This window comes from Oncorhynchus tshawytscha, linkage group LG32, assembly GCF_018296145.1.
Source record: "Oncorhynchus tshawytscha isolate Ot180627B linkage group LG32, Otsh_v2.0, whole genome shotgun sequence".
Taxonomy (NCBI): domain Eukaryota; kingdom Metazoa; phylum Chordata; class Actinopteri; order Salmoniformes; family Salmonidae; genus Oncorhynchus; species Oncorhynchus tshawytscha.
Window position 1 is genome coordinate 392,883 of NC_056460.1, and position 26,514 is coordinate 419,396.

Consider the following 26,514-nt stretch of genomic DNA (forward strand, 5'->3'; position numbering starts at 1 on the left):
CTACTAATGTGAAAACAAGACAAAATATGACTTCTTGCTCATTTTAAGACAATTGTCAAATAATTTTAACATTCATTACATATGTCAATTGTTGTACAACATCATGGCTACGCTGTTGGCATCACCCTTTCTGCTGTTGTGGGCCTTTAACCATCTGTATGCCTTTCTCATTCACACAGGAGAGAGACGTGACTATCGTGGATCCTCTGGGGAGCCTCAACAACCTCATGATGCTGACGAGGCAGAGAAGAGTCTCTCCAGATCGGAACTCAAGAAACACCAGCAGAGACCCACAGGGAAGATAATTCACCGCTCTGATTGTGGGAAGACATTCACCTCATCAGCAGGCATTAAAATTAATCAGAGAATCCACACAGTAGAGAAACCTTATTCCTGTACTCAATGTGGGAAGAGTTTTATTCAGCTTGGCAACCTGATATCACACCAGATAATACCCACAGGAGAGAAAACTTATAGCTGTGATCAATGTGGGAAGAGTTTTACTAAGCTAAGCAGCATGATATCACACCAGAGAACACACACAGGAGAGAAATCTTATAGCTGTGATGAATGTGGGAAGAGTTTTACTGGGTCGAGCAGTCTTACTCTTCACCAGAAAACACACACAGGAGAGAATTCTTATAGCTGTACTCAATGTGGGAAGTTTAAAAAAATATTTTTTACATCTAGCCTGGTGAAGATACACCAGAGAAGACACACAGGAGAGAAATATTATAGCTGTACTGTATGTGGGAAGAGTTTTGTTCAATCTGGGGAACTGAAGATTCGCCGGAGAACACACACAGGAGAGAAATCTTATAGCTGTACTAAATGTGGGAAGAGTTTTACTCAGCCAAACGGCCTGATATCGCACCAGAGAACACACACAGGAGAGAAATCGTATAGCTGTGATCAATGTGGGAAGAGTTTTGTTCAATCTAGCTCTCTGAAGATACACCAGAGAACACACACAGGAGAGAAACCTCATGTCTGTGATCAGTGTGACCAGAGATACTCTGAAAAAAGATCTCTGATCAAACATCAGAAAATACATACATGAAGGAGTTGTTTCATGATGTCAATGAAATGATTTCACAATGTAGAATGTTGTAACATTGTAGTATGAGTATTTTAATGATGTCACAATGTAGAACCCTAAACGTTTGTCCCCTGTACTATTGATTTCAACATGATATGGATATTATCCCCAGGGGGAAAATCCAGGCTCTGAAATGGAAGAGTTACTATTAATGTGATTTAACAAAAAGTGACAAACAAAAAGAGTCGTTGCACTTACCACATTGGTGACCCACTTGAATCAAAATGCAACACTTCAAAATGTGGCGAGCTGTTTTCTACAAATTGTCCTCTAACCAGGGATGTACACAATTCTTCCAGATTCCGTGTGGTTTTTGAGCTGTTAGTTTTAACTCCTCTCGCACAAATTATTTTAGCATGATATCGATGAGTTATGACAAATAAGGGTTGCGTTCCTTTGTTTAGTGACCCCTAAATTTAAATATATCACTCCCAAATGTAGCTGACTGTCTTCTGCAGGTTGTCCTCTAACCAGTGAGGTAAAATATATCTCCCATTTCCGTGTTTTTTTTGTGTGTTGTTAGTTTCAACAGCACATACAACCTGATTTCCCCCTTTATCGATATCAGTGATTTATTGCAACTTGTCAAAACAACAGCGTTTCTGGTGCTTTTGCAGTTTATAAGGTGCTTGTTTAAAAAAAATCCAAGTAATGTGATTATTGTGGCAGATGTCTGTGTATGTAGAACATTTTATGTTTAGGTTTTCAATTTACCACAAATTTTTTCTGCATTTGGACTATTGATTTGGACATGTTAAAACTGTGACATTGGGGCTATCCCACCTAGCAAAATGTTGTTGAAAATAAGACTTTGTCCAAACGTACAATATAAGTTTGGTTTTAGTTGAAATTGAAAGTTGAAAAAAAAAAAGTAATTTCAACATACTTGCAGCCTATACATATGGTCGCAGTATAATAAATTGGTCTATAATCATTGTTACTCAGCTTTTAGAATATCAGGATTCATTCTCAGATGTGCCAACCCAAATGCACTAGAGCATGACTTTGGGGACTGGGCCCTGATCCAACAACATGCCTATCGAGTGAACCCTGAAAAGAGAGAGAAGCTCCGCAGTGAGGTGGAAAGTTACTACGGATATTGCAGGAGTTTCCTCTTGAAATCAGACATGTCCGTGGCAAGGACAACTTGGTTGCTGATTGTCTTCAGGGGGGTGTAGTCAAAACGTTTTGTGTTTAGCCAGTGCGTTGCCATGGATTACAATTTATTTTGACTGCATGTTTTTCCGTATTGGAGATGAGTTTTGTTTGGGCTCATTCCAAGGGGACGAGAGTTCTGGAAGCAAGTGAGTTTTTCAGAAAAATATATATATATAGAAATGTGTTTTTTCTTGTTTTTAATTGTTGACAGCCAGTATTACAGCCATGTTTATATATTGTAGAAGGTGAAGCATCGTAGTTGATTATAATGTGAAATGGAAGTTGTTTTCTGTTGGTTGTGAGAAACTTGTCCAACAAAAATATAGGATATATTTGTTGTCTTAAAAAGGGGAAGGTGTTCCAGGCTTTGGTTTTTCCATTTATGTTTTGAGGTTGGACTTTAGCACGTCTGGCTTGTAAGGACGTTGGGCGCACTGATTGGTGTCACCTCGTTAGCCAGTATGTGTTACACATGTGCTGGCTTGTCCATCTCGTTAGTGGGAAGGTGTTTCACCTGAGCTGGTCCAGGTTCTATTTAAGAGTGTCTGGCCCAGTGCTCCAGTTGTCTTGATTGATGTGGAGAGTCAACATCTTTAGTCGCTCTACTTTTTTGGTTTGTGTCCTGTCTTTATGTTTGGTGTGGGTTATTCCTTTGTTACCTCTTCTTGGGCAAATTTAGTGGGTCTCAGGGTTCGTGTCATTTAGGTCCCAGTTGTTGTTACTCGTCAACTTTCAGTGGACACCCCCATAATGTCTTTCAGAACCCCTCCTAAAACCCCACCTGTTTAGTTGTGGTTGTTGTCAGTGACTCTTTGTTTGTTCCTCCTATTTAAGTGACATTTCTGTTTTTCTTGCTGGGGAATGTAACAAAAATGTAGTAAAACAATGGCATTTCCTTAAGGTGCTCATTAGTCTGTCAGTTGTAATTCTTCAGTTTTTTTAATCCTTTTATGTTGTGTGCTAAATATATATATATTTCCTGTGAACACATTGTGTTGCATCCATAAATACAGCTTGATTTAAACATTAAAAAAACGAATTAACCCAATGACTGACAATCAACAGACTCTTGGTCCATCTTAGTATGAAAAACAGTATATATTCAGTATATCTACCACTATATCAATATGGTACAAGGTATGTTTATCACTTTTCAACCAACCATGTTGTTGAAAATGAGTATTTGAAATCAACAATACGATGAAGGACTCAACTACTGAGAACTGAAATAAACAAATGGATAAATCCCACTTTTCCAGCCTGCTGAAGGCGTGGTGGAGTAGTAAACACCACCCCTGGCTCCACCAGGGGCTTGAGGTGGTCTCCCACACCTCTGCTTATGTCATGTTCTGTGGCCTTGCAGTTCCATTTCTTGACTGCCCCTGTAACACAGAAAGAAACACATTTAGTCATATTATACACAACACTAATGAATATGGAGCATCTACTGCCTCAGTGACTCAGTGGTCACTCCAAGCTGCATCAGGTTCAGAACAACCAGGATGGGTCTTTGACAGAGTCTGGATGCAGTCAGGCCACTGAATATAAATAAGCAATGTAAAGAGATGGGGTGAATAAGTGGGGCAATGTACATTTGACACAAATTACCATAATATCAATGAACAAATGTTTTTGTCTGAGGGGAAATTAACTTTCATATAGCCAAAAGCGGTGAGAAATTACACCAATACCAGTGGACAATTTGCACTAATGTAAATAAACATAGATGGAACATATTCCCTTTTGCTGATGTGATGAACTGCTAAGGGGACATAAATATTTACCATCTAAACCATGTGTGACCTCTCACCTCTCTGGCTGTAGAAGTGTTCTTCCGAGCCAGTCCCTCAACAGCTCTCTGACTGAGCTCCACCCTCACTGGGTCTTCAGAGGAGAGGAAGGCTGAGGAGGGATGGAAGGATGAATGGATCAGTCAGTCAATAAAGTGTAGAGCTGCTGTCTGACAAAAATCACTATTTTAGTAGTTCATTAAAGTAAATAAGGCTTTATGACTGCTGAATACCAACTATCAATCAAATCAAATCAAATCAAATTTTATTTGTCACATACACATGGTTAGCAGATGTTAATGCGAGTGTAGCGAAATGCTTGTGCTTCTAGTTCCGACAATGCAGTAATAATCCAACAAGTAATCTAACTAACAATTCAAAAAAAAAAACTACTGTCTTATACACAGTGTAAGGGGATAAAGAATATATACATAAAGATATATGAATGAGTGATGATACAGAGCAGCTTAGGCAAGATACAGTAGATGGTATCGAGTACAGTATATACATATGAGATGAGTATGTAAACAAAGTGGCATAGTTAAAGTGGCTAGTGATACATGTATTACATAAGGATGCAGTAGATGATATAGAGTACAGTATATACGTATACATATGAGATGAATAATGTAGGGTAGGTAAACATTATATTAGGTAGCATTGTTTAAAGTGGCTAGTGATATATTTTACATCATTTCCCATCAATTCCCATTATTAAAGTGGCTGGAGTTGAGTCAGTGTGTTGGCAGCAGCCACTCAATGTTAGTGGTGGCTGTTTAACAGTCAAATGGCATTGAGATAGAAGCTGTTTTTCAGTCTCTCGGTCCCAGCTTTGATGCACCTGTACTGACCTCGCCTTCTGGATGATAGCGGGGTGAACAGGCAGTGGCTCGGGTGGTTGTTATCCTTGATGATGTTTATGGCCTTCCTGTAACATCGGGTGGTGTAGGTGTCCTGGAGGGCAGGTAGTTTGCCCCCGGTGATGCGTTGTGCAGACCTCACTACCCTCTGGAGAGCCTTACGGTTGTGGGCGGAGCAGTTGCCATACCAGGCGGTGATACAGCCCGCCAGGATGCTCTCGATTGTGCATCTGTAGAAGTTTGTGAGTGCTTTTGGTGACAAGCCGAATTTCTTCAGCCTCCTGAGGTTGAAGAGGCGCTGCTGCGCCTTCTTCACGATGCTGTCTGTGTGAGTGGACCAATTCAGTTTGTCTGTGATGTGTATGCCGAGGAACTTGAAACTTACTACCCTCTCCACTACTGTTCCATCGATGTGGATAGGGGGGAGTTCCCTCTGCTGTTTCCTGAAGTCCACAATCATCTCCTTAGTTTTGTTGACGTTGAGTGTGAGGTTATTTTCCTGACACCACACTCCGAGGGCCCTCACCTCCTCCCTGTAGGCTGTCTCGTCGTTGTTGGTAATCAAGCCTACCAGTGTTGTGTCGTCCGCAAACTTGATGATTGAGTTGGAGGCGTGCGTGGCCACGCAGTCGTGGGTGAACAGGGAGTACAGGAGAGGGCTCAGAACGCACCCTTGTGGGGCCCCAGTGTTGAGGATCAGCGGGGTGGAGATGTTGTTGCCTTCCCTCACCACCTGGGGGCGGCCCGTCAGGAAGTCCAGTACCCAGTTGAACAGGGCGGGGTCGAGACCCAGGGTCTCGAGCTTGATGACGAGCTTAGAGGGTACTATGGTGTTGAATGCCGAGCTGTAGTCGATGAACAGCATTCTCACATAGGTATTCCTCTTGTCCAGATGGGTTAGGGCAGTGTGCAGTGTGGTTGAGATTGCATCGTCTGTGGACCTATTTGGGCGGTAAGCAAATTGGAGTGGGTCTAGGGTGTCAGGTAGGGTGGAGGTGATGTGGTCCTTGACTAGTCTCTCAAAGCACTTCATGATGACGGAAGTGAGTGCTACGGGGCGGTAGTCGTTTAGCTCAGTTACCTTAGCTTTCTTGGGAACAGGAACAATGGTGGCCCTCTTGAAGCATGTGGGAACAGCAGACTGGTATAGGGATTGATTGAATATGTCCGTGAACACACCGGCCAGCTGGTCTGCGCATGCTCTGAGGGCGCGGCTGGGGATGCCGTCTGGGCCTGCAGCCTTGCGAGGGTTAACACGTTTAAATGTTTTACTCACCTCGGCTGCAGTGAAGGAGAGTTCGCATGTTTTCGTTGCAGGCCGTGTCAGTGGCACTGTATTGTCCTCAAAGCGGGCAAAAAAGTTATTTAGTCTGCCTGGGAGCAAGACATCCTGGTCCGTGACTGGGCTGGTTTTCTTCTTGTAGTCCGTGATTGACTGTAGACCCTGCCACATACCTCTTGCGTCTGAGCCGTTGAATTGAGATTCTACTTTGTCTCTATACTGAAGCTTAGCTTGTTTGATAGCCTTGCGGAGGGAATAGCTGCGCTGTTTGTATTCGGTCATGTTACCAGTCACCTTGCCCTGATTAAAAGCAGTGGTTCGCGCTTTCAGTTCCATGCGAATGCTGCCATCAATCCACGGTTTCTGGTTAGGGAATGTTTTAATCGTTGCTATGGGAACGACATCTTCAACGCACGTTCTAATGAACTCGCACACCGAATCAGCGTATTCGTCAATGTTGTTTTCTGACGCAATACGAAACATATCCCAGTCCACGTGATGGAAGCAGTCTTGGAGTGTGGAATCAGCTTGGTCGGACCAGCGTTGGACAGACCTCAGCGTGGGAGCTTCTTGTTTTAGTTTCTGTCTGTAGGCAGGGATCAGCAAAATGGAGTCGTGGTCAGCTTTTCCGAAAGGAGGGCGGGGCAGGGCCTTATATATGTGTCGCGGAAGTTAGAGTAACAATGATCCAAGGTTTTTTCCGCCCTAGTTGCGCAATCGATATGCTGATACAATTTAGGGAGTCTTGTTTTCAGATTAGCCTTGTTAAAATCCCCAGCTACCATGAATGCAGCCTCAGGATGTAGAGATTCCAGTTTGCAAAGAGTCAAATAAAGTTTGTTCAGAGCCATCGATGTGTCTGCTTGGGGGGGAATATATACGGCTGTGATTATAATCGAAGAGTATTCTCTTGGTAGATAATGCGGTCGACATTTGATTGTGAGGAATCCTAAATCAGGTGAACAGAAGGATTTGACTTCCTGTATATTTCTGTGATCACACCACGTCTCGTTAGCCATAAGGCATACGCCCCCGCCCCTCTTCTTACCAGAAAGATGTTTGTTTCTGTCGGCGCGATGCGTGGAGAAACCCGCTGGCTGCACCGCCTCCGATAGCGTCTCTCCAGTGAGCCATGTTTCCGTGAAGCAAAGAACGTTACAGTCTCTGATGTCCCTCTGGAATGCTACCCTTGCTCGGATTTAATCAACCTTGTTGTCAAGAGACTGGACATTGGCGAGAAGAATGCTAGGGAGTGGTGCACGATGTGCCCGTCTCCGGAGTCTGACCAGAAGACCGCCTCGTTTCCCTCTTTTACGGCGTCGTTTTTTTTGGGGGTCGCCGGCTAGGATCCATTCCGTTGTCCAGGTTGAAAGGCAGAACACAGGATCCGCTTCGTGAAAATCATATTCTTGGTCGTACTGATGGTGAGTTGACGCTGATCTCAAATTCAGTAGTTCTTCTCGACTGTATGTAATGAAACCTAAGATGACCTGGGTTACTAATGTAAGAAATAACACGTAAAAAAACAAAAAACTGCATAGTTTCCTAGGAACGCGAAGCGAGGCGGCCATCTCTGTCGGCGCCGGATGATGTTAATTAGTGAAACTGTTAAAAAGATCACTTAGATTGTGTATTTTCAGGTAGAGATACATCCTTGGGACGTCCTTAGCCCGTTGAAGTTGACATTTAAAATGGTTAAGTTAGGGGTTAAGGTTAGGGTTTAGGGTAGGGATGTCCCAAGGATCCCAGAAAGCATTGATCATCGTGCATTCTTCTGTCTCTTTTACCTAGCAGGTGATGGGTTCTGACTTCTGTACTTTTAAATACAAAATATCCATATTATGTGAAATTGAATGAAACAATAATGAATGTTGATGCGATTATAATGTACAATATTCCATGATGTTCCTATATGATATCAATAGCGTAATATATTTAATATGCCATATAAACCTTTTTAACAGTTTCACTAATTAACTTAATCATTATGATTCAACGTCAGTTCACTGTCTCACCTCATATTGTATTGGAGCAGCAGCAGCTGACTGCTCGGTTCAACGTCAGTTCACCATCTCACCTCATACTACCTACATACTATAGGGTTTAGGGTAGAGATGTCCCAAGGATCCCAGATTGCATTGACCATTGTGCATTTGTAACCGATGTGAAATGGCTAGCTAGTTAGCGGGGTGCGTGCTAATAGCGATGGTAACGATGTCAAGTGGGAGGCAGTTGTTGATGTGTGCAGAGTCCCTGGTTCGACCCCAAATAGGAGTGAAGGAGAGGGACGGAACTATACTGTTACACATTCTTCGGTCTCTTTTACTAGCAGGTGTAAAAGAAACAAATACAAGACAAGTAGGCGCTCAGGTCATTATGGTCAATGTAGTTAAAAAAAAATAGCATCTAATTATGCGTAACTGTATGTGGGGTTGTTAGGGAAGAATGTGATTGTCAGCCTTAACAATCCATTCTAGCACCTCATCAGGTTCTGAAAAAGTCTTCATTCTATTCCAGGGCACAGCAGAGGAACTTAATCGATACAAGCAGTGAACATCTGAAATTCACCTTCACCTTTAATGCGCATGAAACAAGTTATCCGATGGTTGGATGATACTTTTCTCTTCAATCATCTTAAATATTATACTTAAGGTGAGAAATAAAATGGTGCAGTTTGAGGCCATGTGGCAGATAGTGATGCAGAAGCTGGAGAAGGAGGTGTGTTCTAGTAGGTCTGGGCAGGTGTGATGTAGTTAATGGAGATGTGTTCTAGTGGGTCTGGGCAGGTTTGATGTAGTTAATGGAGAAGGAGGTGTGTTCTAGTGGGTCTGGGCAGGTGTGATGTAGTTAATGTTTGTATGATATTGTAATTTGTATGTGTATGTTTTGTATTGTTTATAAAAGATCAAATGAAATATTGTTTAGTCCCAATGCAAAGTTACAGCTTTTACATAAAACCAATCAGAATTTAAAAGAATGCCAAAGTCCGGTGTGAAATTATATGGAGGACCAGCCTATTCCCTATGATGTTGACTACAACATAAATAACTTCAAATTAAACCAATCGTTTGCACTCATGACTTGAGTGATTAAAGTAAACCAATGTTTTGGAAATACATAACGCCATCTAACCATATATCAAAGAATGTTAGCAATATGCAGTTATCTTAGCCAGCCAGCTGACATTAGCTATTTAGCCAACTAGCTATTAGCCTAACCAGTGTTGCCAACCAGCGCGGTTATGGTCTGCGAGACCAACTACCGGAGACCAGTTAGAACCCAACTAACAGTAAGCCAAGGTGGAAAAAGTTACAAAACTCCCGTAGTCTAAGTAGTGATGGGGAAACAACGCTTCCTGAAGCATTGTCTCTTTCCAGCCAATTGTGTCAAAAATGGGTTCATTATTCAAGGCTTTGAGCGACACAGAATTTAGAACAGCCACATGTTTATAGCTGAAGTCCCGCACACCGTAGCAGCGTAGCCTTTATCTCACATATTAAATCACGTGTTCGAGAGCATCAAATCCATGCTGCGTTGTGGGTAAACGGTGACCTGCACTGTCGGCTGCAATGTCGAACGAGCCCAAATTCATCAATACCAAACCAATCAGGTGGTTGTTCGACGAATTGAATCTTTAGACGTCATTAATCACGTGCTGCTGATAAAGTGACACTGCTTTGAATTATACCGCTTAGCGACTTCAGTACATGCCTCATATCTCCAGTCTCAAACTTAACCCCGTTCCTGCTGAAGAAGAAGAGGTCTGCTGGATGGAGAAAGAAGCTCTTGTGAAAGAGGAGGAGGAAGAGGAGGCTGTTACAATACAAAAACAAGTAGAGAGTGAGGCTGTTACAGTGAAAGAAGAAGAGAAAGACGTTTCAGTTAAAGAAGAGGAAGATGCGTTCAGAGTTAAAGAGGAAGAAGATGTTTCAGTTAAAGAAGAGGAAGATGCGTTCAGAGTTAAAGAGGAGGAAGAAGATGTTTCAGTGAAAGAAGAGGAGGGGGAGGTGACTGTCACATTGAAAAATGAAGAAGAGGAGGGACCTGGATATCTGGGCCCGGTTTCACAAACTCATCTGAAGGCATCCAATGGTTCTAACGATGAACAGGCCCTGATTAACACTAGTAAGTACTGTCTTAAAAACAGAAGCATAAACTCTGCAGTTGTTGAACTGATGTGTGGTGTTAAAGGGGATATTTGCAATTGCTACATCCATATTTGGACTTTTAAATTATTTATTTATAGGCATTGATTCTTGAAGAATATAACACATGCCTCATGAGCTGAGTTCAACTGTTTACCCCATCAGAACCCCAAATAAGCTTTTTTACTCCAATGTTTAGAAACAATGTAAACCAACACTGTATAGCATCAACATGGTTAAAACTATAATGTTGATATCATGGATAGTCAGTCCTTTCATCCATAGGTCTGTCTATGAATTTGAGAGTAGTTACATTTCTCCAGCCCCATCCATCATCTTATTACCAAAACAGTGGTGGAATGACAGCTTTGTTATTGTTTGAACTGCAGATTGGTTGATTGATTTGTTGTGTGGCTTTTTTAAAGGACCAACCTAGTTTTTAAACAGAAACAAAATGGCTGCCCAGAGACCTGATCTGTGTTAGTATGAGTATTCTAACTACTATTTGTGATGTTAATTGCGTATATAGGATGATGTAGTTGGTATGCCAAAAGTTCACAGATGTCGTACTAAATTTGCCAAAATATGGCATATACATGCAGTACTTTAGGGGCCATAATGCAATTCTTCAGGAAATAGGCGTGGCTTCACATCGTTTTCAGATTTGAAGAAAATGGAGGAAAATATGCTGCTTTAAACTGCTTTAAATAATTATGACAAATGTTGAGCAATGTAATAAAATAATGACTTTTCAAATAAGTTACGTTACACGTTATGTTAGCTACACTATCCTAACAAAACGCATAGCATATCTTTACAGCAGTATGTACCAGTATGTCAGCTAGCTACCTAACGTTAGTTGGCTACTTCTACATCAAACTTGCCAGTATAGTAACTATATTCTAACTAACTACCCAACGTTTATTGACTTGATTAGAGCGCAGAATAACTGATGAATTTAATAACGCTCAACACCCGTTGAATATGTCCAGGTGTCAGTAAACATCTGCAAAAAAGCTCAAATTAAATTATTGCCAGCATCACAGTTAGTCACCAACACTCTGGATAACATGAAAACAGCCTAACCAGCTCTGCTAGGGCAAGTAAAATGGTAAGAGTGAGGTTTTCTCTGATTTGTGTCTAGCAAGCTATCCAACATTAGCCAGTTAGCTTGGGTGCTTTACTGTCATTGTGAGGTCAGAACGCTTGGATCAACCCTACTCCTCAGCCATATCGTGTTAGTTTACAAACAGTGGTGTTATACGAGCTTATGTTTTGGTTTCTGGTGGGGTAATACGGTTGAAACATTTGAGGCATTTATAAGTTATATTCTTCAAGAATCAATGGTTATATAGTAAATAAGATAAGTCATTGTATAATATTCTGGCAATTCTTTTCATGCCATTACATTAAAGGGGAAAGATTGTCTTTTCTTTGCAAGGTGTTGCTCAAATAATGTTAGCAGCTAAATGCTAGCCTGGTACCAGTGCTGGTGTAGGCCTAGATAAGCATGTTTGTGCAGTGGTATCTTATCAGAGAGGAATAAGAAGTATGAATATGTTGGCTAGCTAGCCGGCTACATGAAGTAAGAAAACAACATGTAATGTAACATCTAATTCGGGTCAACTGGAAACATTAACCAACACTTTGGTTCCTAACATGTCTTCTTCTCTGAGGTTTATTGTCAGACCACTCATCAGGTGTATTGCTGCCACCTACGGTACGGGGTGGTAAAAAAATAACCAAAATGCAAAAAAAATTGGGATAAACAAATCATACTAATTATGTAAAATAAAAAACAAACACGAACCAAATTCACTCCACTACACTGAATTTCGGAACGAAAAATGGTACTTCAGATCCCAAAATGCAAAAAAAATTGGGATAAACAAATCATACTAATTATGTAAAATAAAAAACAAACACGAACCAAATTCACTCCACTACACTGAATTTCGAACGAAAAATGGTACTTCAGATCCCTACATAGGTTCAGGAACCTGGGAGGGGGGGAACGTCTTCATTCAGTCCTCCCTGTAACATTTTGTCTGAAGTCCTGGAGATCCAGAAATCTATTTGTCGCCTTCACAATGATGTCTAGCTTCTTTGATGTATTATTAGTTTATTATTAATGCAATTTATCACTGCGGCAGTGAGGGCAATGTAAACGCAATTTTGTTGTAGAAACTCCTTCATGCTAATGCGGAACCTGCTAGTTTTAAACACAACAAAGTCCACCTTGTTCACAATTAGTGTGTTGGGATCCTTCTCCTGCATGGCTTCACTGTGGGACATGAACTACCTTCTCTTCTCTACTCCTTCAGCTATTTTCACTGCCTCCACATAGGACACCTGCTGGATGGGCCTGATCATCCTAGCTACTGTGACATCCTTCACCCATACAGGGCACTCCGGGAACTCGGGAACAGGATTCCCATCACAATTACAACATGCTTCATCTGACTAAGACATATTTATTCATTCGACAAACACTTGCCACATGTCCAAAGTGCTTCTGTACAGTGGGGAGAACAAGTATTTGATACACTGCTGATTTTGCAGGTTTTCACACTTACAAAGCATGTCATTTTTATCATGGGTACACTTAATCTGTGAGAGACAATCTAAAACAAAAATCCAGAAAATCACATTGTATGATTTTTAAGTAATTCATTTGCATTTTATTGCATGACATAAGTATTTGATACATCAGAAAAGCAGAACTTAATATTTGGTACAGAAACCTTGTTTGCAATTACTGAGATCATACGTTTCCTGTAGTTCTTGACCAGGTTTGCACACACTGCAGCAGGGATTTTGGCCCACTCCTCCATACAGACCTTCTCCAGATCCTTCAGGTTTCAGGGCTGTCGCTGGGCAATACGGACCTCCAAAGATTTTCTATTAGGTTCAGGTCTGGAGACTGGCTAAGCCACTCCAGGACCTTGAGATGCTTCTTACGGAGCCACTCCTTAATTGCCCTGACTGTGTGTTTTGGGTCGTTGTAATGCTGGAAGACCCAGCCACGACCCATCTTCAATGCTCTTACTGAGGGAATGAGGTTGTTGGCCAAGATCTCATGATACATGGCCCCATCCATCCTCCCCTCAATACGGTGCAGTCGTCCTGTCCCCTTTGCAGAAAAGCATCCCCAAAGAATGTTGTTTCCACCGCCGTGCTTCACAGTTGGGATGGTGTTCTTGGGGTTGTACTCATCCTTCTTCTTCCTCCAAACACTGTGAGTGGAGTTTAGACCAAATAGCTCTATTTTTGTCTCATCAGACCACATGACCTTCTCCCATTCCTTCTCTGGATCATCCAGATGGTCATTGGCAAACTTCAGATGGGCCTGGACATGCGCTGGCATGAGCAGGGGGACCTTGCGTGCGCTGCAGGATTTTTAATCCATGACGTCGTAGTGTGTTACTAATGGTTTTCTTTGATACTGTTGTCCCAGCGCTCTTCAGGTCATTGACCAGGTCCTGCCGTGTAGTTCTGGGCTGATCCCTCACCTTCCTCATGATCATTGATGCCCCACGAGGTGAGATCTTGCATGGAGCCCCAGACCGAGGGTGCTTGACCATCCTCTTGAACTTCTTCCATTTTCTAATAATTGCGCCAACAGTTGTTGCCTTCTCACCAAGCTGCTTGCCTATTGTCCTGTAGCCCATCCCAGCCTTGTGCAGGTCTACAATTTTATCCCTGATGTCCTTACACACCTCTCTAGTCTTGGCCATTGTGGAGAGGTTGGAGTCTGTTTGATTGTGTGGACAGGTGTCTTTTATACAGGTAACAAATTCAAACAGGTGCAGTTAATACAGGTAATGAGTGGAGAATAGGAGGGATTCTTAAAGGAAAAACTAACAGGTCTGTGAGAGCCGGAATTCTTACTGGTTGGTAGGTGATCAAATACTTATGTCAAGCAAAAAAATGCAAATTAAGTACTTAAATCATACAATGTGATTTTCTGGATTTTTGATTTAGATTCCATCTCTCACAGTTGAAGTGTACCTATGATGAAAATTACAGACGTCTACATGCTTTGTAAGTAGGAAACACTGCCGATTTAGCAGGTTATCAAATACTTCTTCTCCCCACTGTATATCTCACTTACCCAGGTTTTACATAAGATGGGAGAGTCACTTCAACAAACCACAGTAAAACCTTCCGTCTATCATTCATTTTAATCAATGTGTGTCTACCTGAAATGTTTAACCTAAACCACACAAAGCTTTCTCCTTTTGCGCTGTTGACACGCAATCAGAATCATACCGCTCCTGGTCACTTGAACCGATTCCACTTCACCCAATTCATCCTTCACCATCTTTGAGACCATTAACAGGTCAGCCACAAAAACTACCTTGCTGATGATTCCCACTCAGACCCTAAACTGCTGTTCATAACCAACTTTAGCCCTTTTCACTCTACTGTTCTTCACCATCGTCCACTCAGTCTCACCAACTGTACTCACGCCAAGAGAATCCTACAATGCTTCCTCCAGTCATCCCCTGGACTCCCTCGCTCTGTGCTGTGAAATATGTGAGTTTGTGTTCTCAAAGTAGCATCTATATTGTTCTCATTCCAGCACATCTGTTGCTTCACCAACTTGTTATCCCTTTCGTCTGCACTACTTGCTGTCATTTCCCTTCCTGATTTTCCTCTCTTGGATGTCTCCACTACGCTCCTACTCTGTCAATAATTCCTCCCTGGTTTGTTAATTGGTAGTCAAACAACAATATTCCAGATGCTGCACATTCTTTTCCAAATCTAGAATTAGAATCGTCATTATGTTTCCATGATTTCAACAGTTCACCAGTTAACTAAGCCTATAATGTGGACACCAAGGATGTGGATACCAAGGAACTTGAAGCTTTCAACTGCTCCACTATAACCCCTTCGATGAGAATGGGGGAGTGCTCAGTGTTTAGTCCCAGGGTCCTTAGTTTAGTGATGAGCTTTGAGGACACTATGGTGTTGAACTCTGAGCTGTAGTTGATGAATAGCATTCTCACATGGGTGTTCCTTTTGTCCAGGTGGGAAAGGGCCGTGTGGAGTGCAATAGAGATTGCATCATCTGTGGATCTGTTGGGGCAGTATGCAAATTGGAGTGGGTCTAGGGTTTCTGGGATAATGGTGTTGATGTGAGCCACGACCAGCCTTTCAAAGCACTTCATAGCTACAGACGTGAGTGCTATGGGTCGGTTACCTTAGTATTCTTGGGCACAGGGACTGTGGTGGTCTGCTTGAAACATCTTGGTATTACAGACTCAGACGGGATGAAAATGTCAGTTGGTCAGCGCATGCTTGGAGTACATGTCCTGGTAATCCGTTGGCCCTGTGGCCTTGTGAATGTTAACCTGTTTAAAGGTTTTACATCGGTTGCGGAGAGTGTGATCACAAAATCGTCTGAAAACAGCTGATGCTGTAATGCATGTTTCAGTGTTACTTTCCTCGAAGAGAGCATAGAAGTCATTGAGCTTGTCTTGTCGGCGCGTGTCACTGGGCAGCTATCGGCTGTGCTTCACTTTGTAGTCTGTAATAGTTTGCAAGCTCTGCCACATCCGATGTGGGTCGGAGCCGGTGTTCAATGGATATATCAATCTCCCCAGGGTAGCAGTAATACGTTGAGAGATTTGTCCACAAAGGGTTACCCCTCCCATAGTTGGCTCATTATTGGGATTCATTGCTTATTCCTACCTGCAGCTCACTATGACGTTTCTATTGATACAGGTTAAGGGCACTGTTGGAGATTGGTGGTTGGTAGTGGAGTCGAGGGAACAAGCAGGGTTGGACATGGCCATGTTATTATCCCACACGGTCTCTGTGTTTCATTTGATCCCCGTTCCTGGGAATTAGATTTGATTACAAATCGTCCCAGTCTGTTACCACAGAAGGGGTCCGTTTGTCACATTTCCAGAAAGGTTACGAGGCGCTTTGTCATTTCCAGAGTCCTTTTATTTTGGTACTGTCCATATGTAGCTTGTTTTTGGTCACAGAATGGCTGAATAAGTGCAACATTTTACCTGGAGCTAACTATGCAGAGCATAGCACATGTCGAATGACTTTAGCTTCCACTCCAGGCCTGAGGGCACACGCTCTCTCTGCATTTAGATTGTCAGACCCCGATGGCTTGTCATTGTTGATAGACAACAATATTTTTTTCACCTCTTCCACACTGACTTTACGGAATTCTAAATTACAATGCTTGTCTCATAATTTGGTCAGATATACTTGGATGTGGAGTGTCAGCGTTTGCTGCTGGTATGTCATGCCTAAGTTTGCTAATCTTGCCAATGGAAAAAAAGCATAAAAGTAGTGGGCTTTGTGATGAATGAGCCATCTGATTCAGTTAATATTTCCCAAAATTGTATGTAAGGTTCTCCAAAGCTTTTTACTATCATTCTTAGTCATTGTTTCATTGTCATTTTCCTTCTTTTTATTCAGTTTAGTCAAATGATTTCTCAATTTGCAGGATGTTTGCCAATCAGTTGTACAGCCAGACTTATTTGCCATTCCTTTTCCCTCATTCTTTTCAACCAATTCATACCATTTTTCAATTCCTCATCAATCCACTGGGATTTAACAGCTTTTACAGTCATTTTCTTAATGGGTGTATGGTTATTAGTAACTGGAATAAGCAATTTCATAAATGCGAGCAGCGTCTGGTTGGTCCTCATTACACACCACAGAGCAGCAAATATTCTTTACATCATCAACATAGGAATCCCCCGTTTTATTAAATCATTGAGACACACAAATGACTTAGCCTAACCATAAGAAAAAAACCTCTTCCTCCCGCTGCTGCTGGCCTTCGAAAATTCTGACGTTATGCTCCTGAAGTTTCCAGTAATCATGGAAACAACAGACTACAACAGCAGTCGGCAACCTTTTCCATTTGTAGTGCCAATGTATCTTCCCATTTCTACTGATCTGGTGCCAGTTATGATTTTCATTTTCACATTTTACTGGGAGAGTTTCATTTAATTTATAATAGTAATAATTATTATAATAGTCTTTGTATCTCAAAATCATTATCTGTGATTAATCTATATTCTATATAAATCGAAGTGAAAATTATACAAATTTTAATAACTTTTATTGACATTGCCAACTATATTAAAATGGCCTACATAAAGCCAACAAATAAAAACCGCTAGAAAATATCCAGATAAAAATAAATCACATTGGCTGCGCATGGCCTGTCTACACAGAACTTGAAACATTGTATCAACTATCACCTGTGGGTCTGAAACTTGATATAAAATATTCTGGGCCCTCAAAGTTTCCCACGCCAGTGAGTTTGGGACAGACACAGCTGTAGGCTATTTGTGTAAGGGATAAGAAGTAATCAGGTATTTTATGATATTTCCACTGGATCAGATTATTACACTTTTCCCTTTCATGTCGAGTGGTTATCAACAGTGAGAGCTGGAAATATTTGACAAATACTTTGAGGAACTATTGTCATTCGCCAATTGATTTTAGTAAGACTTTGTTTACTTGCTGTTTGAGGAGAAGAGAAAATTACTTTGAGAAACTCCACAAATCATTAGTGGGGGTGAGTAAATACTATCCGACATCCCCAAATAGGTGCATCATTCTCTGCATCGCTCTCTGTTTGCTAAAACGCAATTTGGTTGCAGAAACTCCTCCATGCTAATGCGGAAATCCCTAGTTATACCAATACCATAGACTTACTGTAGGAACCATAACTTCACCCAACAACAACATAGACCTACAGAAAGGTGCCTATATTGGAGACCAAAAGTTGTCTGGCACACTGCTTAGGATTTCAACAACTTAAAAAACGTATTTCTAGCATACAATCGTCGATGTCACTACTAATGTGAAAACGAGACAAAATATGATCGTTGTTCACTTGACTTAAGACAATTGTCAAATAATTAACATTCATTAAAGACGTCATTGTTTGTACAACATAATGGCTACGCTGTTGGCATCACCTTTTTACAGTGGATTTTTGCTGTTGTTGGCCTTAAACCATCTGTTTGACGTTTTGTTCACACAGGCGAGAGACGTGACTATCCTGGATCATCTGGGGGGCCTCAACAACTTTATGATGCTGATGAGGCAGAGAAGAGTCTCTCCACATCAAAACACCTCAAGAAACATCAGCAGAGACCCACAGGAGAGAAACCATACTGCTGCTCTGACTGCGGGAAGGGTTTCTTAAGATCAGATTCACTAAAAATACACATGAGAATTCACACGGGAGAGAAACCGTATATCTGTGATCAATGTGGGAAGAGTTTTACTACATCTCACCAGCTGACTTCACACCAGAGAACACACACAGGAGAGAAACCTTATAGCTGTGATCAATGTGGGAAGAGTTTTCCTTCATCTAGCCATCTGATTCGACACCAGAGAACACACACAGGAGAGAAGCCTTATAACTGTGATCAATGTGGGAAGAGTTTTCCTACATCTAGCCAGCTGACTTCACACCAGAGAACACACACAGGAGAGAAACCTTATAGCTGTGATCAATGTGGGAAGAGTTTTCCTACATCTAGCCAGCTGACTTCACACCAGAGAACACACACAGGAGAGAAACCTTATAGCTGTGATCAATGTGGGAAGAGTTTTCCTTCATCTAGCCAGCTGACTTCACACCAGAGAACACACACAGGAGAGAAACCTTATAGTTGTAGTCAATGTGGGAAGAGTTTTACTACATCTAGCCAGCTGACTTCACACCAGAGAACACACACAGGAGAGAAACCTCATAGCTGTGATCAATGTGACAAGAGATACTCTGATAAAAGATCTCTGATTAAACATCAGAAAATACATGAAGGAGTTGTTTCATGATATCAATGAAATGTCACAATGTAGAATGTTTTACCATTGTAGTAGGAGTATTTTGATGTCACAATGTAGAATGTTTTAACATTAGTAGGAGTATTTTAATGATGTCACAATGTAGAATGTTAACATTAGTAGGAGTATTTTAATTATGTCACAATGTAGAATGTTTTAGCATTGTAGTAGGAGTATTTTAATGATGTTCTACATTACTGTTTGCCCTGTTCAATTGATTGCAGCATGATATGGATATTAGCCTCAGGGGAAATCCAGGCTCTGAATTGAAAGAGTATTATTAAACAAAAAGTGACTAACGAGATGTGTTACACTTGCATTTTGATTCAACACTTCAAAATGTAGCTAGCTGTTTTCTAAAAGTTGAAGAAAATACATGTAACATGATAACTGTTGCAGATGTTTGTGTATATACACATGGACACGGTATAGTAAATTGATTATAGACCAATCGAACATCACTCCAGTATTTCTTGACAACACTTTTTGCTAATTGTCTTTATTCCACTACTGAAGAAGCATGACTCAAATCACCTACTCATATTTCAAACATTCAGCCTGACAAAAGATACATTGTTTTTTTATTCCATGCCTCACCATTAATTATTGCCAACACATATTAACAATGGGGTGAACATTTGGGTTTGATTTTCATATTTACAATTTACGTAACATTTAGTACTCATAATTATTTATGCAACCAGCTGACCATTTTTGGGTACAATTATATTGACAATGTTGCCCTGCTTTTAGATAAAAAATATATTGGTGTTATCCTTCTTTTAGAATATCAAGATTCATTCTCAGATGTGCCAACCCAAATGCATGACATTGGGTACTGGGCCTCGATCCAACAACATGCCTATCGAGTGAACCCTGAAAAGAGAGCGAAGCTCCGCAGTGAGGTGGAGAGTTACTACGGATATTGCAGGAGTTTCCTCTTGAAATCAGACATGTCTGTGGTAAGGACAACTTGGTTGCTGATCGTCTCAAGGTTGGCAGTCAAAATGTTTTGTGTTTCGTCAGTGAGTTGCCATGAATCACAATTTATTTTGACTGCATGTTTTTCCGTATTAGAGAGGAGTTTTGTTTGGGCTTGTTCCAAAGGGATGAGAGTTCTAGAACCAAGTGAGTTTTAGGAAGACGAGAGTTCTAGAAACTAGTGAGTTTTAGGATTCTTTAGAAAGAAACATGAGAAAATATATTATTGTATATTATTATTTAGAAATACCTGGGTTTTTTTCTTGTTTTTAATTGTTGACAGCCAGTAGACACTATGTTTATATTGGTGAAGGTGAAGCATTGTAGTTGATTATAATGTGAAATGGAAGTTGTTTGTTGGTGGTGAGCAAACTTGTCCAACAAAAATATAGGATATATTTGTTGTCTAAAGGGGAAGGTGTTACAGGCTTTGGTTTTTCCATTTATGTTTTGAGGTTGGACTTTAGCACGTCTAGCTCGTTAGCACGTAGGACGCACTGATTGGTGTCACCTCGTTAGTCAGTATGTGTTACACCTGTGCTGGCTTGTCCATCTCGTTAGTGGGAAGGTGTTTCACCTGAGCTGGTCCAGGTTCTATTTAAGAGTGTCTGGCCCAGTGCTCCAGTTGTCTTGATAGATGTGGAGAGTCAACACCTTTAGTTGCTCCACCTTTTTGGTTAAAGATGCTTTCTTTTCAGTTTGAAGCTTATTTCTGAAGAGAGCCTTTTTTTTTTTTTGAAAATGAATACAAACAAGCAAACCTGGTCGGTTCCGGGGATTGGTATAGCAAATACCGTAAGATTTTCATGGACTGAAAAGGAGATGGAACCTTGGGGCAGGGAAACTTTTGGAAGGACTATATTGATGGGATGCCTAAGGATAGAGGTGAAGGAAGTACTCTGCCTTCAGGGAACCCGAATGAGAAGGCTTTGATGTGACGTTTCACAAAGAGGAGAAACATGATGATGTATTGAAGATGGCAAAGGAAGCGGAAAACGGGACCCCTGTGCCATTATGCGGTGACCAGCCTGGCGAAGAACAACTTCAGGGTGGTCACCGTAACCATGTACAATCCGCATGTGAAAGATGAAGAGGTGAGGGCCTTTCTGGGGAGGTACATGGACAATGTCTCCTCAGCGAGGTACCTCAGGGACTCCCTGGGTTTCTGGAATGGGAGGAGAGGGTTCCAGGCATTACTCAGGGAGTCCCGAAGAGTGTGGATGGCTACCTCCATCCTCCAGCGATGTTCTCCCTGGGGGCTGACAGGGGAACACTCTACTATGCACGTCAGCCCCGTTCTGCAGGCGTTGTATGGCCTACGGCCATATCCTGGCCTCGTGCAGCGCCAAGAAATGTCGTTTTTGTGGGTCGGAAGAGCACGAGGCCAAGGAGTGTGACGAGCCCAAGGCTTGCCACGGGTGTGGCTCGAAAGTACACCTGTGGCGTGATTGCCCGGCTCGTCACAGGTCATACGCGTCTGCAGCTGGGGGAGCGGGGGATGGGGGAGGAAAGAGAGGACGCATGCGGATTGTACGGATGGCACAGGGGAAAGGAAGGAGAAGGACGAAGAAGGGAAGAAGGAAGAGGCGAAAAGAAAGAGGGAGAGAAGATGGAAAGAAGGAAGAAGAAGGAGAGATTAAAAAGAAGGTGGAAGAACGTGGAGGAGCTGAGAAGAGGGAGAAGGGGACAGTGGTACGAGAAGGAGTGGAAGAAGGAACGGGGACAGTGACGGAGAAGGAGGGAGGAGTGGAGTTGGGAGGGGAGGGGGTGGGAGGGGGGGAGATGGGGGAAGGAGGGGGGACAGCCTGCCAGGCTTCCTCGAGGTCGAAATGAGGGATTTGGTGGAGGAGTTAGCGGGGATGGGACGTTGTGTCTCCCCGCTACCTCCTTCACCAAAGAAGAAAGGGATGAAGAGGGGGAGCTTGGCAGGAAGTGAGAGGGAGGGGGTGTGGAGGGGGAGGGGGGCTAAGAGAGTGGCGGGGGGAGGGGGGTATTTTGTCCTCCCGGTTTGCCTCAGCCCCTTGCATTTTAGTGGATGACTCCAGTGAGGGGTCGGTGGGCTGTTTGCTAGAGGGATCCCAACTCCTGTTTGAGGAGGTGGGGTCCCCTACATGCAGCCCCGAGGCAAACAGGGAGGGGGATGGTGGGTGGGGAGGGAGGACCCAACACACTGCCTGGGTCATGGGTTGGGATGGAGGAGGGGGGGGCGTCAGGAGAGGAGAGGACGTCCCCGCCGGTGGAGATGGACCAGGGGAGCATCGGGTGAGTCTCCTGTTTTTTTTTGTTTTTTTTTGGGGGTTTTATTTGTTGTTAATAATTAAATGAATAGTTCTGTTTCTTTTTTAGTCTAAATGTTAGGGGTTAAGGAATAATGTTAAAAGGAGGGCGGTTTTTTGTTATTTAGAGGGTGTGGGGTTTGATTTCTGTTTTTTACAGGAGGTTCACCTGAGGGATGGTGGGGATGTGTGTAGATTTAAGAGGGAGTGGGATAAGGGGGAATCTTTTTGGGGCATAGGAGGGGTGCACTCAACAGGAGTAGGGATTTTGTGTGGGCATAGAGAGGTTAAAATAGAGAACACTTTTGTAATAATGCAGGGTAGAGTTTTGGGGATAGATGTTAAGTTTAGAGAAGCTAGATATAGGTTAATTGGGGTGTATGGGCCACAGGTGGCGGCAGACAGGAGGGAGATGGTGGACTGTCTGGCGCCCCTGTGTGTTACAAACAGGCACTTGGTGATAGGAGGAGACTTTAATATAGATTTAGGGGTAGGCGGTGATAGCAGTGCAGGTGCCATCTCTGGGCTAATGGCTTGCCATGGTCTGGTTGATGGTGGCCTGCACACTACTCCGGCAATGGTCGGTCCTACATGGCGCAACTCCAGGGGGGTTGCGCGGAGGCTCGACTACATTTTTGTATCCAGGTCTTTGGGTCAGTTGTCTGGGCGGCTGTTGCCTGTTTTCTTCACGGATCACGACGGGGTGTTCCTGCAGGTGGGGTCGCCAGTCTGCCTCTTCGGTAGGGGGTACTGGAAGTTAGATCGGGATATACTGGAGGAGCAGGCTTTCGTTGACGCATTTTTTTTGTTTCTTTGGAGGCTTGACGGCCTCCGGTCCATGTGCGAGGGGGTGTTAGAGTGGTGGGATTTAGTTAAGGTGAGGATTAGGGCTTTTATAATAGGATATTGTAGAAGGAAAAAAAAGGGAGGAAAGGAGGGAGGTGGATCGTATCCAAAGGTTAATTGAACTCGAGTACGAGGCAGGCAACCTCGGCGGGTCGATTGACTGGGAGAGATTCGCAGCCCTAAAGGCGCAGCTCAGGGAGCTGCAGGAGCAGAAGGCTCGAGCTTTCCTGGAGCGTGCGCATAGTGGCTTTCTAGAACATAATGAGACTTGTTCCGCTATGTTCTTTAAGTCGGTTAGGGCCAGGCAGAGTAGGAAGGTAATGCATGGAGTTAGGGAAGAAAATGGTAGTATAGTAAGTAAACCAGAGGAAATGGTCAGGGTGACAACTGATCATTTCCAAGGTTTATTTAAGGAAAGGGAAATAGATGTAGAGCAGGGAAACGTGTTTTTAGAACACTTGTCCCGGCGGTTGCCAGAGGACATTAGAGACGTGATGGAGGCCCAGATCTCACTAGAAGAGGTTGAGAGCGCTCTTAGGAGGATGGGAAAAGGGAAGGTGCCTGGGATGGATGGGCTGCCGGCTGAGTTTTACCTCAAGTTTTGGGGTATACTTGGACCAGTGGTTCTCGAAGTCTTGAAGGCCATACTTGAGACGGGGGTCCCGGGGGATCAATGGCTGTTGGTGTGCTGTCACTTCTTTATAAGAAGGGGGAAGCAACTGACCTTGGCAACTGGCGGCCATTGACCATGCTGTGCGTAGATTACAAGATTCTTGCAAAGGTTTTAGCAGACCGGTTGCGCACAGCCCTTCCCTACGTCGTCCACGAGGATCAGACGTGCGGGGTAGAGGGCCGCTCTATAAGATGGAACCTACAGTTGATCAGGGATTCCATCGCTTGGGTTGAAGATAGAGGGCTGCCTTTAATGGTAGCAGCGCTAGATCAGGCGAAAGCTTTTGATCGCGTGAATAGATCTTTTCTATTCAGGGTGTTAGGTAGATTAGGATTTGGGGAGAAGTTTATAGGATGGATCCGTACTTTATATGTCGGAGCGGGGTGTCGAGTTAGTGTAAATAGTCACTTAGGTGACGTTTTTGACCTCTCGTCTGGGGTCAGGCAGGGATGCCCACTCTCGGCTCTCCTCTTCGTTCTGTACATGGAGCCTCTGGGGGCTGCCATTAGGGCAGACACAGGGGTGGAAGGCTTGTTGATCCCTGGAAGTGGTGGGCTGCGTGTTAAGATGACGCAGTACGCCGACGACACTTCCTTGCTGTTGTGCAAGGACTCGTGCCTGACAAGGTCCCTTGCCATCTTTGGGGATTTCACCCGAGCGTCGGGAGCAGTTCTGAACCATGCAAAGTCTTCCGTCAAGTTTTTCGGAAGATGGCGCGGTAGAACGGATGTGCCTGGGGGGTTATCTCTCTGTGAAGGGGCCCTGAGGATTCTCGGGGTTCATTTTGAGACCTCCGGCTCAGCGACGCTAAACTGGAACATGCGTATCGCAGTGGTACAGAGGAAGCTAGCAATGTGGAAGGCTAGGTATTTGTCTTTTATGGGCAAAGTCCTGGTCCTAAAGGTGGATGTGTTGCCGTCTCTTTTGTATTTGGCATATATCTACCCATTGCCGGCTTGTCTGAGGAGGCCTCTAGTGAGGCTTGTGTTTCAGTTTATGTGGAGTGGCAGGTGCGAGTGGGTCGCCAGGGCACGCATGATCTGTCCCATCGGGGAGGGAGGTAGGGGGGTACCACATTTCCCCCTCAAGCTGGACTCAATTTTTGTTTCTTTCTTGTTAGCGGAGCTTGCTCAGCCAGTGATACACCCGTCCGGTTACCTCCTGCGGGTGTTCTTCTCGTATCAGGCGAGAAGCGTAATGGTGTGGTCTAACACGGGTCCTCGGGCGGAACAGCTGCCGTGGCACTTTGGTCATGCGGCCAAGTGGCTGCGTGCGCACCCCGAGGTTGAAGTTGCCCGAGTAGGTTTAGACCACAGGCACCTGTACGAGGAGGTCAGGCAGGCAGGGAGTCCTGCGCCCGTAGCGGGCATCTCGTCAGTGGTCTGGGAGGGAGTGCAGGCGCGGGGCCTGGACAACGGGCTCAAGGACCTGAATTGGTTGAGCCTTCATAAGCGTTTGCCGGTACTTTCCATCTTGTACCGGTATAGTTTGGTGCGATCCCCCACCTGTCCAAGATCTGCTTGTGGCAGGGAGGAGACTGTGCGCCATGCCTTCTGGGACTGTGCCTTTGCCGGACTAGTATGGGCTAGGGCACGGGTGATGCTAGGTGTGGTTAGGAGTGATTTTGTTTTGACATGGGCTAGGCTAGAGAGAGGCGTAGGGAGAGCAAAGGGAACGGATAGGGACAGGTTTCTGCTCTGGCTTCTCATGAGTCTCTTTAAAAAGGGACTGTGGGAAGCCAGGAAGAATTTAGTCAAGACAGGGAGAGATTGGGGGGTGGAAGGGATAGTGAGAAGGGTGGAAGGTGATTTGAGGGGGAGGATGAAGAGGGAGGAGAGGAAGTGGGGGAAGCATGCGGCACGGGAGAGGTGGAAAGGGGGTTTAGGGCTGGGAGTGTTAGAGTGAGTTTGGTAAGGGGATAGATTAGGGAAGGGGAGATAGGGAAAGGGTTAGGTATTGGTTAGGTATGACGGGGAGGGACGATGCTCCCCTGAGGTTTGTTTTTGTTTGATGTTTTTGTAAATAGAATTTTATTAAGAATGAATGAGAATTATGATTTTGTAATAGTATGAATGGTTTTGATTGTAATAAATTATTTTAACCACCTTTTTGGTTTAAGATGTTTTCTTTTCAGGTTGAAGCTTCTTTCTGAAGAGAGCTTTTTTTTTGAAAATGAATACAAACAAGCAAACCTGGTCGGTTCCGGGGATTGGTATAGCAAATACCGTAAGATTTTCATGGACTGAAAAGGAGATGGAACCTTGGGGCAGGGAAACTTTTGGAAGGACATATTGATGGGATGCCTCAGGATAGAGGTGAAGGAAGTGCTCTGCCTTCAGGGAACCGAATGAGAAGGGCTTTTGATGTGACGTTTCACAAAGAGGAGAAACATGATGATGTATTGAAGATGGCAAAGGAAGCGGAGAAAAAGGACCCCTGTGCCATTATGCGGTGACCAGCCTGGCGAAGAACAACTTCAGGGTGGTCACCGTAACCATGTACAATCCGCATGTGAAAGATGAAGAGGTGAGGGCCTTTCTGGGGAGGTACATGGACAATG

The 26,514-nt window shown here is 43.5% G+C and overlaps 1 protein-coding gene across 1 annotated transcript; it reads left to right on the forward strand.

Moving 5' to 3' along the window:
• Positions 1-2,111: 2,111 nt before the first annotated feature.
• On the forward strand, positions 2,112-19,145 carry LOC112230424 (zinc finger protein 239-like; the record flags this gene model as incomplete). The annotated part of the gene is made up of 2 exons (XM_042310873.1): positions 2,112-2,403; positions 18,364-19,145. Coding segments are annotated over exons 1-2 (831 nt in total), but the record flags the coding sequence as incomplete, so codon positions are not given.
• Between the last annotated feature and the right edge of the window lie 7,369 nt (positions 19,146-26,514).